At 39.2% G+C, this 15798-nt stretch overlaps 1 protein-coding gene across 1 annotated transcript in view; it reads right to left on the minus strand.

Annotated features, from left to right (window-relative positions):
* Positions 1–15798, minus strand: part of Acoxl (acyl-CoA oxidase like) — a 315344-nt gene that overhangs the window by 14963 nt on the left and 284583 nt on the right. The window contains 2 exon segments of the mRNA XM_033761482.1: positions 8685–8725; positions 8728–8825. Coding sequence (XP_033617373.1) covers positions 8685–8725; positions 8728–8825 — 139 coding nt within the window.

Here is a 15798-nt window from a genome sequence, read left to right on the forward strand (position 1 = left end):
TAGCCATGATAAAAATGCCTCAATGAGAAATGATGAACATACTTGAAACTAGAATGAAGTATTCTGTCAGAATGGCTAAAATGGAAAGTAGCGACAACTCCAAGAGCTGACAAGGAAACCAAGAAACTGGGTCACTCACACATTGCTTGTGAGAATGTAAAATGTCACAGCCACGCAAAAAAATGGGGTCAATTTCTTTAAAATGTCAACACACACCTACTGTATGACCCATTTACACCAGAAAAATTAAAGCCTGTATCACACAGAACCCAGTACACAAATGTTTTATTCCTACTTGTCAAAAAATAACAGCAATCCACATATCTATCAGTGGGTGACTGGTTATTTGAACTGCAGCAGTGTGGAATACTACCTGTCCATGAAAAGGAATAGTCTATTGATACGTGCAGGCACACAGATGAACCTCCAGAAAATTATGCTTAGTGGAAAAGCCCATTCCAAAGATTGTATATTATGTGATCCATTTATACAAGATGCTTGAAATAATAAAATTATAGAGATGGAGAACCGGTTAGTACATATTGCCTGGTATTAGAGGGAGGAAAAAGGGAAGTGAATCTGACTATAAAAAAGGCACAGAAGGAGCCATTAGATGATGAAAATGCTCTATATTCTCACTATATCAACGTCACTGTATCCAAATCCTGGATGTGATATTATTCTACACATTTACAAGATGTTACCAAGAAGGAGAACTAGGTAAATAGGCATGAAGCCTTTCTGTATTTTTCTTATAATTGCATAAGAATTTGTGATTTTCTCAAATAAAAGTTTAAATAGAAGACAAAAACAAATCACAGGAGAAATTTCAAGTTACGTTTTAACAAAATGCTTATGTATAAGATCAGAAGATTGCTTTTTCATTCTGAAATGCTTTTTAGTAGAAGCATAATGTACATCAGAGCTATAACTACAGAAGTTTGCTAAATTATCACAAAATGAACGCACCTATCCATCATGCAGATTAGGAAAGAGAACATCTGCCTCCCAAAAGACCCTGCAAGCAGCCATCTGTTTGTGCTGGACATTTTTACTTACATTGTCTCAGCAGTGGCCACTTAGGAAACAGAATTGGTGCCTGCTGGTTCAAGCCAGGATCTGTGAAGTGAAAAGAATAGCTGTCTAGGGAAGGAAGACGCAGACGCAGACGCAGAAGAGTCTCAGTTTCCCACACATGTATGGCTTCTCACAAGCAGGTCCTGTCCCTTTTCTGTGCCTTAAAGTGGGGTCACTCTTACATGCTGCTGAGCCCCCCAGAAGTGAGAGGAAATGGAGCAAGCCATAGGTACTGTTTTTTTTCTAAAATCCAAGAAAAATGGTTAAGTTGCCATCAGAAAAATGAAAGGCAATCACCAACATTTTATTTTATACACTATATTAATTCCATAGCTGTAATAGTAATGTATATAAACCGGATATATCGGGGATCACTTCTGTTTCAAGTCAATAATTTATTTAAATTTCTTAGAATCATAATACAACTTGTCTTTAATTATAACTGAGGTTTTGTTGGACTCCGCTGAATTCCGTCTCTTGAAAGATCTTCGTTGTGTTACACAGCTTCCCTTAGGAACACCTCTCACCCATCAGAAATTCTGGGTCAGTGGTGTGAATTCAAAGACATGCATGGAGAAAGACGCCTCAATGCCCTGCACTTTAAACATTTCCGCGATGAGACCAGGATAATACAGCTGCCAATCTCAGAGGCTGGAACTCAGCAAAACAACTTGTCCTCCCTGCAGGTATAACAAGTTGCTTGCGAATGAAGGAAATAGAATAATCTCTGTTCACTTCCCATACACACAAAGGTCCACTGTAGGGCGTGTAGGCTCACCAGGTGGCTGCCATGCGGAAACCCGGATTGTGGGGGTGGGGATGACCTCCAGGTCCCTTTCACCGGCCACACTGGAGAGACTAAATCTTACTTGTATTTTCTTAACCTCTGTTGAATGGCCTGCATTTATAGATTCAACCACGGATGTTACACCAGTGAGGAGCATGCATGGGTCAGGAGTTGAAGCGGGGGAAGAGAGAGGAGGTATTTCTCCTTTTCTTAGCAGCACTCTGTTGGTTCTGATTTTTTTTTTTTCATCCTCCTCCTTTAAAGGTCTTTGGTTCTGGGAAAACAAAGTGGATTGGGACACACTTTCTGGTTCATTCCTGCTGTCCCCTGAAGATGTGTCAGCAATTCTACAGAGGTGACATTAGGTTTAAACAAATTTTGATGATGCTTTCAAATCAAGAGAGGTTTAGAATTGGACTCAGTTGCATTCCTAATATGACTGGTCCAATGCACTGTTGTTTCCAACAACACCCCTGACTCTGTTACCACAGCCACCAAGAAGAAGATATCCTTCCCCACCCCAACAGAGTAGACCCCTTGCTTATTCCTGAACAGCTTCCCCCTTGCCCTACATAGTATGGTCAGGGAGTCCCACAATGGAATCACTTGCTTGCAAAGTGGGATGGGCTTTACTGGGTGGGAGAAATTAGAGGTCTTTGTTCAAGTTCCTTACAAAGAAAGGCAAGAGACTGTGGGTAGAAATGGAGGCTGAGGTTCTGAGGAACACCATCTTCCTTTCTTACTCCCATGAATGTTTTCAAGATGCTCTGTCTAAAACCTCAGTTCGTGTTGCATTGGATTCTGACATCTGGACATCTGCCTAACTGCCTTGGTCCAGGTGGTTGGAAGAAGTGAAAATAGAAGAATGGGAAAATGGTGTGTTCCCTAAAAGGGAACATTTGATGTAACATGGGAAACAGCCAGCATTGCCTGTGAAGGAAGTGAAGGGCACATGTACCCTTGCTAAGCCTCATGGGTTCCAAAGTTGGGGTACATGTTCTCCTTGAAGCAAAGATTTGAAGAGAAGGGTCAGTGTCCTGACACCATGTTTCCGGCTTAGAGCCTGTCCCTAAATGTTACCCTGTATCTTTTTTTTTTTTTTTTTTTTTTTTTTTTTTTTTTTTGCTCTGAACCTTTCCACTAATTAATGTCTGCATTTATATTCCCTTAGTCCAAAATAAGAGTAACTTATTTTAAGTAAATAAAGGTGATAATGTAATATAAGTACATAATAACAAATGACATAATGTAAATAAGTGTGATAAAGGAGTAGTGTAATTTATCTTTAAATCCAAATGAAGCCAGACACATCCTGACTTTGGGGGCTGGGAATCTGCTACCTTTCTACATATTATACTGCAAGCCACATTTCCAAAGAATAAATCAATACATCAAGGGCCGTGTTCACTCAGAACTGTTTGAATCACTCAGCAGGCATGGATGATTTTCCTTCTCAATGGTTCAGTCATTTGATCAACTGACCTGAAATTAAAACTCTAGCCTTAGTGGTCATTTTAGACCTGAGCAGACATAGCCAAAGAACTCAGATTTTACAGCCTCTTACTGGGCTCTGGAGTAACTCTCACCCACCCAGGGAGAAAATGAACAGTTCCATGGGGAAGGCTGAGGCTGCTGGGTCTGCAGCCACCTACCAGCAAGGGTACAAAACAGGAACTAGACTTGTGCTAGAGAATCTAATTTTTATTTTGCACTCAGTGCACCAAAATGGAAATGCTAAGAGGCATGGGAGGAAGGCTAGGGTGGACTAAGGCTACAAGAGAGACTGGAAATGACAGGTCATGACTGAAATAGGGCATTAAGGCAATATTTGGATGAAGAGGTCAGAGCTACTGCTGCAATGTGATTGAGTATGGGGAACTGTCAAGGTTTTTTGGAAATAGTCATGATTGACATTTGTTTTCTCTTCATGAATGAGTTTTTGGTTTTTTGACACTGCTACTTTCATAGGCAATTTCCACCACCTCTAAGAGGTGGAAATGTGGCCCTCCTCCTCGCTGTGTCTGAATTTTGCAGCCCTCCCTCGCCTCCCTGTTGGTCCTTTATCATTTGTATTCCCATATGGTTCCATTATTTGAGTTCAAGGCAGGAAGTAGAACCTGATTCAACATTTTCCTAAGTATTATTTTCACCACAGTGAATAAGGCCCTTTTTTGATCAGCAACCCACAGCTGGGCTGTGGTTCTCCCAGAACACATAGACTGAAAAGCTTCCTCCTGTGTTGATTACTTAGAATGACCTGGCCATGTGTCCACATGTACTTGTCTCATCTCTATTTGTCAGTGACAGTCACTGTTTCAATGCTGGTGGCAGAGAAAGCCAGCTGTGCCCAGGGAGCAAAAGAGGGCTTACTCATATAACATACTTCAACATTAAGGGGTGGTGTAAAATAAAGTAAGAGACTAACAAACACATATTTATTTTCATTAAAATACACTACCTTGAGATTTTTCTTTCTTTTTTTAAATAGCAAACGAAAGTTGTATTTTAAACAGATATGTAATTATTAACTGTTGGGTCATTTTCTTCCTGCAAATGAGCCTCGGCTGACTGTCACTCTATAAGGCTGATAATTATCTGAAGCAAAATAAATACAACTGTCTGGGTTAATGAAGACTGAAATAGGATAATGCCTGAACATTGAATTTTCCAAGAACAAAGAACCCAGTTGTTCTACAAAGAATAGACAAGACATGGGTACCTTGTACACAAGCACCTCATTATGATGGAGCCCTGAGGGACCACCACTGGACACCACTGGACTACCTTTGAGTTAAGGTGCTAAGGCTCATCCTGCTCCTCATCCCTGGGGACATTAGAACAGCAGTGGATACTGGAGTCCAAAACCCAATGAGGAACCCTCAGCTTTACCACTCAATAATTAAACAACAAGTGAGGCTCAGATTCCTACAGTGGAATGATGGTTGTTCATGCTGAATGTGATTTACCCAAGATAATAAACATGGCCCTGTGACACTGAAGTTCCAGACTAAAGAAGAGAGTTAGTTATCAAGGCTGAAAGGCTGTAGGAGATTGGCTTGAACTGAAAAAATAAAACAATTCAACACCTTTTCTTGTGTGCCTTAATTGGACAATTGTACGTGCTACTTCCTGAACATGTGGATGGATTATTTTTGTCTACTTTAGGGCATGAGGTAGGCCTATAAGAAAGTGTTTGAACTCTGCAGGTCTTTTAGGGGCCTGTAGTGCTCCAAAGGAAAAGGAGGGCTACAAGAGATAGTGCCTCAAGTTTAATCCACTTCAGGTTTCTGTGCTCAGCTAGAATGTTGGACAGTTGTTTAATTTCTCTGTTTCTTAAATTTTGCTCTTTTATTAGATGAGGATTATATCAGCCTTTCTGATCTTAAAGATCTCTATGAGAATGAAATATAAATATATGCATTTACAATTATCATTAAATTACAGCTTTGGTATAACTCCCGGGTGTTCTACTAGGCTTTATAATTTAGGCTTATTGTTTCTTTTAAACAAACTTTTCATTCTGGAATACTTTTAGATTTACTGAAAAGTTTCAAATATTATACAGAGTTCTCATATGACCTTCATCCAATTTTCCTAATGTTAACATCACATGTAACTATGGTCCATTGTATGCAAAAGCTAAAAACCAAATCCTGGCTTATTACTAGTAAGTAAACTAGACTTATTGAGATCTCACCAGTTTCTCTACTGAAATCATTTTATGCTCTGGGATTCAGTCCAGAACACAACACTGGAGTGAGTCACGGTATCTTCTCAGTCCCTTCTGATCTGTGATGGTTTTGTTCTGTCTTTTGTGCACTGCCAATTTTGAGGAGTACTTGTCAGGTATATTGTGTAGACCATTGGATGTGTTTTTCTATGATTAGTTATGGGTTTTAAGGGAGGAGGGAAGAGCTCTTCTTATCTCCTGACATCAGAGGTACATGCTCTGCACACGACATCCTGTCACTAGTGACAGTACACTTATTTCCTTGTTTAAAGTGCATCTACCATGTCTGTAAACTATTTCTACTTCCTGTACTCTATTCTTAAGTCCAACCCACACCCAGGGTGAAGGGGAGTTAAGAGCCAGCTCCTGGAGAAAGAAGTATCTACATATATTATTTGGAATTTTCGGTATAAAGGACTTGTCCCTACATTTATTTACTTGCTTAGTCATTTATCTGTAATATTGTGGACTTGTGTTGAATTATTCTACACTTTGAGTCATAACCCAGTACCACACTCTTTATTTTGTTATTCAGATTGTTACAGTTTTGACCACTAGGAATTTCTGTATGAGCACTTTCCTACCCCAAGAATTAGCTATTTTCCAAGAACCTTGGTTCCTTTTCTGTGCATATAGTATTTGAAACTAAGAACTGGTCACTGAATATACTTGCTGTTACTAGCTGTGGGTGGTTATTATTCAAATACATTCAAATAATGAAAGTATTTGGAGTAAAAAAGATGGGATGTTTCCTGGCTATGTTATCTTAGGCAAATTACTTTGCTGCACTGGGCCTCAATTTCCACATCGATGTGTAAGGATAATGAAAAACACACATAGATTCTCATGGGGTCATATGAAATAATATCAAAGAGATTTTCTGTTTCTGATAATTAATAGACATTTTTAAAACCAACTTTCCTATTGAAAACAACCAAAATATTTGGAGAAAAAAATGAGAAATATCTTCAAAGAACAAATGGTCTGACAAAACAAAAAGGTAAAAATTTAAAATGGGAATCTAGAGAAATAAGTAAGAAGACTATATTTTCCCTGGTGGCATCTATTTCCAGAAAATCTGAATTTTTTTTTTTTGATAACCTGATGATGGTTGAGGAGAAGTAGTTGGTGACGATAGCAAAAAACTAGTGCCAGCTCAAGGCAAGAAATTTACCAGGAGACCTTTGCATTGGCAAGCTAAGGTGTCAAACGGCTATAGTGCTTGGGAGGATAAAGAAACTCTTACCCTTACTTTAAGTATGTGAGTCTTTGAAGAAACCTCAAGCTCTGAATTTGGGTTAATATGGGTCTCAATCCAAGAGGTCCTTCAGGGGCCTTGTAAGGGGAGTAATCTCAATTTTACGAACCTTACATATCTTAAAAAACAATGAGCAGCACACAATAAAAAATAAGTAGATACAATGGAGAAGCAATAGACAAAAGAAATAAACATACAAACACAAGATATTGGAATTACTAGCTACAGACTATAAAAATTATGTTTCAGTGTGTAAAGAAATAAAAGGCAAGATGGAATCACCTTAGGGAAATAGAAAATGGAACTATTATGGACAATATAAAATAAAAAGAATTTTTTTTTTTGGTACAGGGGATTGAACTTGGGTCCTTGCGCTTGCAAGGCAGGTGGCGGAACCACTGAGCTAAATCCCTGGCCCATAAAAAGAATTTTTAAAGTCAAAATTCCAGCAATTGGGACTTAAAAATTTGGAGACTGAGTTAACCAGTATGTTAAATAAAGGAAGATCAATAAACCTGAAGAAATATCATGGGAAAACAAATCACTTTCAGTGATACTGGGCATTCCAAGTCTCTGTTATGTATCTCTCCCAAGCATGTTCCTGTTTAGCATCTTCTATTGACCAGAAGTCCCAGACATTTTAGTAAAGAAAAACTGCTAATAATTTCTTAGAGCTTTGAGATCCTTGCGAAGGAGTGTGGTGCAAATGGGAAAAGAAGGATTTATGCCAGCTCTCCTAATCTCCCATCTTACAGAACAATAGAAAAGCCCAGAAAGGGGGTGAATGCCAAGTTAGCAGCTCAGCAATATGACCAAAAAGACTCTAAACCATTCCTTTAGGCCTGAGAAACTCTGTTCTAACCCTACAGGTAGAGCTTATTCTGAAGAGGCTGGCTCCTTCCCACTATCTCCCAGGCTGCCATGAGGACCCAGAGAATGATAACTGTGGAAATCATGTTGCATCTTCCACTGTCTCCATCTTAGAAGCCAGACATTATGCAACACATTTCGCTACCCTGTGACTACTGTAACATGAGGAAACTCAAGTGAGCCATAAGGAAAAGATGGTGGCTCAGCAGTCCCCATTTGTTCCTGCATCCCAGCTGGTGTGGCAGCCTCGAGAGTGAAGAAGTCATCTCAGACACTTAGCTCCAGCAGACTGCACATGAAGCAGGAGAACTATGTAGTTGAATCCCCTCTAGATTGGAGAACTGTGAGAAATGAAAAATGGTGGTTGTTTTAAGCCATAAGTTTTGGGATCACTTGTGACATAACAACATGTGGCTGAAACAACATAACGTGTACTTTTATCCATAATCTCAGTTTTCTGCACTGGAATAGAATGAGCTCCCTTGAATGAAGAAACCTGAAGAGCTTTCAAAGACAGCCTGCAGAGAGAAGGTACTGAGAAGTGTGTTTTGATGATTATGCTATTTTACATTCTTTTTCTTTGCAGTAGCATTTAAGTGGTTATACTCCGGCCCTACCTTCATTTTCGGGTGCTCAGTAGCTCTCATACCACAAGTCTTTTTCTGGATATGAAAAATAAGTGTATAGATTTTCTTACAAGTAGAAAAATGATCATTAATAATTTCTTTTTGACAAGATAAGCAAAAAAAATTCTGATTTTCATGTCAGAAAGTTCATGTACTGTTGAGTCTTTTCCTTGTCACTTAAACTGGAGCATAATATGATCATGGCAGGCAATAAAAACATATACGTGAAGTCTGAGCCATAAAAATCCACAGAGTGGAAACTGATAAAAGGTTAATAGGACTGTTTTCTAGAAAAGCAAAGAGCTAATAACTGATGGATGGAGGGTTCTTCTGTACCTCAGGGCTCCTTATCTGACTCCTGATCCTCATGCTGGTCATGGAATCAGGTATTTATGCTCTAAAAACCAGGCCCACTCCTGGAACACCAGCTTGATTCCATACAACAGACAAAAATAAAAGGTGTAGAAAAATAAAGAACTGGACAAATATGTTAGAAAGCTCAGAATAGAAGGGGGAAAGAGGAAACATCGTGTCACATTTTATAAAATCATGTAATACTTCTTAACTCATCACCAGTCTTACTTTAGCTATAACCTCATCCTGTACTCCCCCACCCTAGGTTACCCACACAGAAAATCTATTAAAAGTACACGTAGTTCTGTTTGCTTCCCTTCTCTATTTGTGAAAGACTGCTCTAAATGTACTTTCTGAATACTATCATCTTGATGTTTTCCATTGAGCATGGTTTGATTGAACGCTCACAAAAATAGCATTCCTCATTTACATTTTGTTTCAATACATTTTTCCTGTTACATTTCTGAAACCCACACACAGAGCTCCTCAGTGACATCATGGGCAGCTACCGAGCAGCAATAAGTGAAGTTTTCCTCTGGAAAGAAGTGACTTTTTATTTAACTATGTAACCATCTAACTTTTAATATTCTATAATGCCATATCATACTAAAGTAGGGGCCACTGTGTGATGGACCTTCATGTCTCCATCCCCAGTTCCTATAGATGCCAATTCATTGCTACCTAGTCCCATCTCTACTCCCAAATGGTCCCCTTTCTCTATTATTGTGAATTAAACCTCACTCCCGTGATGTCATTTACAAACATCTCACTGCATATCTCTGAGAGATAATGACCCTTTAGAAGTAACATGCTTTTGACATCAAACCAAAGAACAACAAAATTCTGAGTCAGCTGGAAATGATCTTCACATTGGAAGACAAGCTGTCTTCAATGGATTGCCCAACTCTGAAGTTATTCAGTGTCTTAAATTCTTTCTTGAGGTTCTGGGACATCCTTAGAATAGAAATCTTAGGAAGAGTTTCGACTACTCAGTCTTTCAAGAAGGGTCATAATGTGATTTAGCAAGATATTTATGACTTGAACTTCTCAAAGTCAGGGATGTAGTTACTTGGCCAATATAAATAAGCTTCCTCTCCCTCCTCCTCCTTCTCCTCCTCCTCCTCTTTTTCCTCCCCCATTCCTCCTCCCCTCCCCCTCCTCTTCTTCCTGACTGAAGCTAGAGCCTTCTCATGTGCATATATCTTCAGCCTTTTAAAAATGTTTTACAGATATTTTGAGGCAGGTTCTTGCTAAGTTGCTAAGTTGCTCAGGCTGGGCTTGAACTTGTGATCCTCCCATTTCAGTCTCCTAGAGTGCTGGCATTACAGGCATGTGCCACCATGCTTGGCTTCCTTAGAAATTACTGAGTTCAACTTCTCACTCAGTACAGAATTCTGCATCACTCAGGGGTCAGCCAAGAAACATGGCAAATTCACATTAGGATAATTCAGGAAGAGTTTAATAGTTTTTTTAAAAGAAGAGTAAGGACAATATGTTGGTAACCATAATAGAAAGAGCATTACTTCAGAGCTGGTAAATGGAGTTTTGCCACCTCTAGGTGTGGAGAGACAGAAAGACAGTCAGTGGCTACTGGATCCTGGAAGGGAGACTGATGTAAACAGGGACCCTTGAAGAGGATTGTGACCTCCCAGTCAAGGGATTACAAAAATCCCAAGCTAACTCCACAGGGAGGTAAGCTAAGGACAGGGATGTCCTGATTACACCTTCCTCCTCCTCACCAATTGTTAACTCTTATTTAAACCTCACTGAATCCAGAGGGCAAGGATTCTGCCATGGTTTTAATGTGTGCCCTAAAAGTTAATGTGCTGGAAACTTAATTCCCAAATGCATATGTTAATAGGCTTGGCATGTAGGAATTTGAGAGAAAATTAGGGTTAAGTGAGATCATGCGGGTGAGACTCCCATGATGGGGGAGACCTCAGTGAATGCACTTGCTCTGCCTTGCCACATGATACCCTCTGTAGCAAGAAGATCCTCACTAGATGCCACACCATGCTCTAGACTTCCAGCCACCAGGACCACAGAGAACCAAACAAACATCTGTCTAGGCTCAGTATTTTATTATAGAAATGGAAAACAGGCTAAGAGGGATTCCGCTGATGCACACTGTATAGGCAAACTTCCTAGCTATACACCCAGGTACCGAAGGATGGAGAGCAGAGATGGAGAGGCAAATGGAACAGAAACATCATAAGCTGCATTTCTAATACTCACAACACATGGTCATTCAGCCTGCTGTCCAGTCCTATTTGATTCAAGACAAAGTCCACTGATAGCAGAGCTCCTGATAAACCACTGCCTGCCCATGTGGTTGCCAGACAGTACCAGGTTGCTGGCTTTACCACACTTCCTTTTCTCTTGTGCTTTCTTTGGATTCTTGAATTGCTTTCAGGTTGACAGTTTGGGCTCTGTGTACCTGATGATCAGGATCACATTTGTGGCTTTAAATTTTTGCTTTTCTTCATTGAACACAGTTGAGACTTTCCTGAGGCTGCCTTGTTAGCTTGTCCGGGTAAATGAGTCCAGTTGTTGATGGCTACAAGAACAACACATGTAGGTGAAGATACCATGAGGCCAGCCTCAGTCTCTAAAAAAGAACCTAAAATTTCTTCATTTGTGTTCAGTTCTCTAGTGAGCCTAACTTCTGGAAGAGTCATTTCTATCAAACCAGTTTTTTTTTTCAGCTTTAATTGAGTTTATTGGTACATTTTAGGGATACCGCACAGTTACATTCATTGTTGGAATCTTGTACCTCTACATGACAGGTCTTGGTTCTCACTTTTTCCCCTTGTCCCTGCCTCCCTTCACCCGCTCCTCCCCTCCCCATCTACAAACACTTTATTTCCATCTTTTCATTATCTCACATTTTTTTCTTTCCCCTTATTACCCTTCCCCTATTCATCCCACCTTCCCTATACCTTTAGCTCCTTTCTTCCCATTTCTAAATGTCAGTAATCTTATTAGGATTTTCTGTATTATTGCAGATTATTCACACCGGAGAAGCTATTTGGTATTTACACATGTGTGCCTTATTTATTTCACTTAGGAGTATATCTTCAATATGTATCCATTTTCCTATGAATGAATCTATTTTCTCATTCTTTATAAATGAGAAATGCAAAATGAAGTTATAAATTAGCTCTGTGAGGAAAGAGATTCTGTCCTGCTCAACTCTGTGCTCCTGGCATCTGGCAAAAGAGCTAACACACCAGAAGAGATTGGCCAAAGCCCAATTTCCTATAATTCACAGTTATTGATCCTATAACTTCTACTGCCTAAGTAACAAATTTGGAGTTTATCAAAGCTTCTATATAACAGACCTTAAAAATTTAAACAATTTTAAAAGTATTCCACATGGCCTCCAGGATGATCAGCCTTGAAAGATTGTTGCCTTCCAGTTACCGCACAGTCTCAGCTCTTGTGTCACCTGGGGGTTGGTGGCTTCTTCAAGGTGTCTCCAAGAAGTAAACGCAATATCCAGACACTGTCTCATCCCTGTGGCATCTGCAGCTCTGTCACTAACCTAAATTTGAACTCTATGCTTTTATATGCAAAGTAAGGTGGAATTTGCTTTTATAGCAACCACATAATATTGTTAAATAAATGACTAAATGGATATTATACACAATTGGTTCATACCAAACATCTGCTCATTTGACACTCCAACTAAGATCTCCCCTCAAACTGTTTTCTTTTTCTTTTTGGTACCAGGGATTGAATTCAGCTCCTTGTACTTGCGAGGCAGGTGGCGGAACCACTGAGATAAATCCCCAGCCCCCCTCAAACTGTTTTTAACAAAGTACATATCCCTAAGGGAATGACTGTAAATTTGTTCTTTTAAAGTCATTTTGCTGACATGACCTATTTTGAACCCTTCAAAATCTCTGTAAAACTTGGTTCAGTCATAGGATATGTTGTGTTAATCATAAATTTGTTAAATCTTGCTTATCACACCATAGGACCTACATTTTCAGAATTTAATAAACAGATAACTTTTGAAATATATGAGCTATGGTCTCTGATTTTGGATAACACAGAGAGATGACTTCCCTGATTTGTTTTATTGAATGCAGCCATAATCTCTGGAAAACAAACATGGAGAAGCTGCTTGAGGACTCTTAAAAATAGAGGCAAGCAGATTGGGGGAGAAGATCAGACAGAATTCAAAGTAATGCGAAACTAATGGTAAATTTAACTTTTTCCCTCTAGTGCTCTTGTCTCCAGAGACATGTGTAGCAGAGCAGGATAACTAAACTCCAGGTTTGAAGCTAGAGGATGACAAAAAGGGAACCTCAGAGAACCAGACAGTGCCTAGGAGGGAGGTCATGGAGAAGAAAGGGTTGGGAAAGCAGCCATATGAAGTATTTTGTAGTCTTCTGAGCTCAGACCCAGTATGGGTCTGATGTATGGATTTGATGCTAAATAGCAACTGAAAGACTGAAAACTGACCTCACAGACAGATGAAAACACATGTGTCAGACTTGCCAGTGAGTGCTGCTTATGTGGGACAAATCTGAATGGTGCTGCAAAGCACTGAAGACTAAACTAGCAATGGAATCTGTTACGATTTGGATCTAAAATGTCCTCCAAAAGTTTCATGTGTTCAGAAGTGGAGCTCTCAGAAGGTGGTTGGATCGTGAGGGCTGTAGCTGTGTCCATGGGTTACTCTCCTGATGAGACCATATTCTGATGGAATTATTGGGAGATGATGGAAATTTAGGAGGTAGGGCCTAGTTGAAGATTGTTGGGGTATGACCTCAGGAGGTATTGTTTCCTGGCCCCTTCTTCTCAGCTTTTTCCATCTCTCTCTGTTTTCTGGCTGTCATGAGGTGAGCAGCCCTCCTCCGCCATACCCCTCCTCCACCACACTGTCTCAGCACTTGAAGCAGCAGAGCCAAGTGAGCATGGACTGATCCCTCTAAAACCATGAGTCAAAATAAGTCTTTCCTCCTTTAAGTTGTTTATGTCTGGTATTTCGTTAGAGATGGAAAGCTGACCAGTACAGAATCTTACCACTCCTATGAATGGAAAGTGTTGAAATGTGCAGCCCAAACACAACCCGGCACATTGCTGCTAAGACAAAAAGGTTAACATTCTCCATAGCATCTGAGCAAAATCCAGAATCTCATAACAGCATTTTAAATGTCTAGAGGAAATTCAAAATTTTTTAGTATGTAAAGGAAAAGGGAAATGTAACTTACATGGGAAAAGAAATCAATGGATGCCAACAGAAAAATGACACAGATGTTGGAATTATCTGGTAGCAACTTTAAATCTATTATATAAAAAAAAACCTCTCCAATAGTGACAGCCCTCAAAAACAAATGGTAAACCAGAATGGTTCTGTAAAGAAATAGAAGACATAAAGAACCAAATGAAAAATTTAGTACTGAAAAATATGATACAAATAAACCCATCAGCAGAAGAAAGGAGACAGGAAAAGAATCAATGAAATAGAAGTGGCACAACATGTTTAATCTGCTGAAGTAAAACTGTCATCCCAGAATTCTATGTCCAGCAAAATATCCCTCAAGAATGAAGGAAAAAAAAAAACACCAAAAGACTGAAGGAAAAAACAAAGAAACCGTCAGTGAAGAAAACCTGAAAGAATTTTTGCTACCAAACCTGCTCTAAAAGCTGGTTAAAAGTTCTGTAGTCAGAGGAAAATGAAAGAAGAAACAAAAGAAATGGTAAATATCTAAATTAATAAAACTATTCTTATTTTGAACTCTTTAAAAATACATTTAATGATGCTAGATATGGTGGTACATGCCTGTACTCTCAGCACTCTGGGAAGGTGAGGCAGGAGAATTGCAAGCTCAAGCCTAATTTGGGCAATTTGGTGAGATCCTGGAGGTGAACTCTACAGATGGAAGGTGGATCTGGAGAAGGACAATGAGTGTAGAGGAAGGAAAAGTTACCAGCATGGGATATATAGGTGTATCAAATTCCAAGGTGAATGTAGTCACTGGGTATTGTAAACATATACTAACAAACAAACAAACAAACAGAATGAAACTGAACCAAACAAAAACCAAACCAAACCAAATTCAAAATGAAAACAAAAAAGCTCCCCAAACAAATCAGGGCTGGGGATGTAGCTCAGTGTTAAGGCCCTGGATTCAATCCCCAATACAGCAAAAAAAAAGTTTAATGATTGAAAGCAAAACTTATACATTATCTGATGTACTTTCCAACATATGTAGATACATTTGTAAGACACTCTGACATAAAAATGAGGAAAGAACTTTATGCAGTAAGGTTTCTACATTCCACTTGGAGACAAAATATTGATTCCAAGTAGACTGCAAAAAAATAAGAGAAAATGTAAAAATGGAATTAAAGTGTTTGAAGGGGAGGAGGGGAGGGGAAGGTGAAGGGAGGGTGGGGACAAGGAGAAAAAATGAGAACAAAGACCTGGCATGTAAAGGTACAAGATACCAGTAATGAATGTAACTGTACTGTCTACCTAGAATGTACCAATAAATTAAATTTTAAAAAAAGAAAATGTGAAAAAAAATAAAATAGGAAAAAAAAAAGTTAAATACGTATTTTGTAATCCCTAGCACAACCACTAGAGTGAAAAACATACAAACAAAGGGATGTAGATATATAAAAATAAAACCTTAAAGATTGGTCAAGTGGTCCAAAAAAGGTACATACTGCAGGCAGAATTGTCATCCAAAGATAGCAAGTCTTGATTTCCAAAATCTGCAAGTACAGCTATGTAAGGAAAGGAGCATTTTTAGGTGTGATTAATTTAAAATTCTTAAAATGGACAGATTGTTCTGGATTATTCAGCTGGGTCCTCAGGGCACTCCCATATGTCCTTCTGAGAGGAAGATTTCTTAGGTAGACTGCCCACAGTGACAGAGACTGGAGCCACAAGCCATGTATCACAATAGCCAGAGAAGAACAAGAAGAGTCAAGAATGGGTTCTCCTCTAGGGATTTGAGGGCAGCACAATCCTGCCAACATTCAATGGTGTGGACCAAGTGACACTGATTCATACTTCTGGTCTGCAGTGCTATGAGATAATATACTTCTGGTTTTTTTTTTTTTTTTTTAATTCAAC

This window comes from Fukomys damarensis, unplaced genomic scaffold, assembly GCF_012274545.1.
Source record: "Fukomys damarensis isolate Sample0158 unplaced genomic scaffold, DMR_v1.0_HiC HiC_scaffold_9, whole genome shotgun sequence".
Taxonomy (NCBI): Eukaryota; Metazoa; Chordata; class Mammalia; order Rodentia; family Bathyergidae; genus Fukomys; species Fukomys damarensis.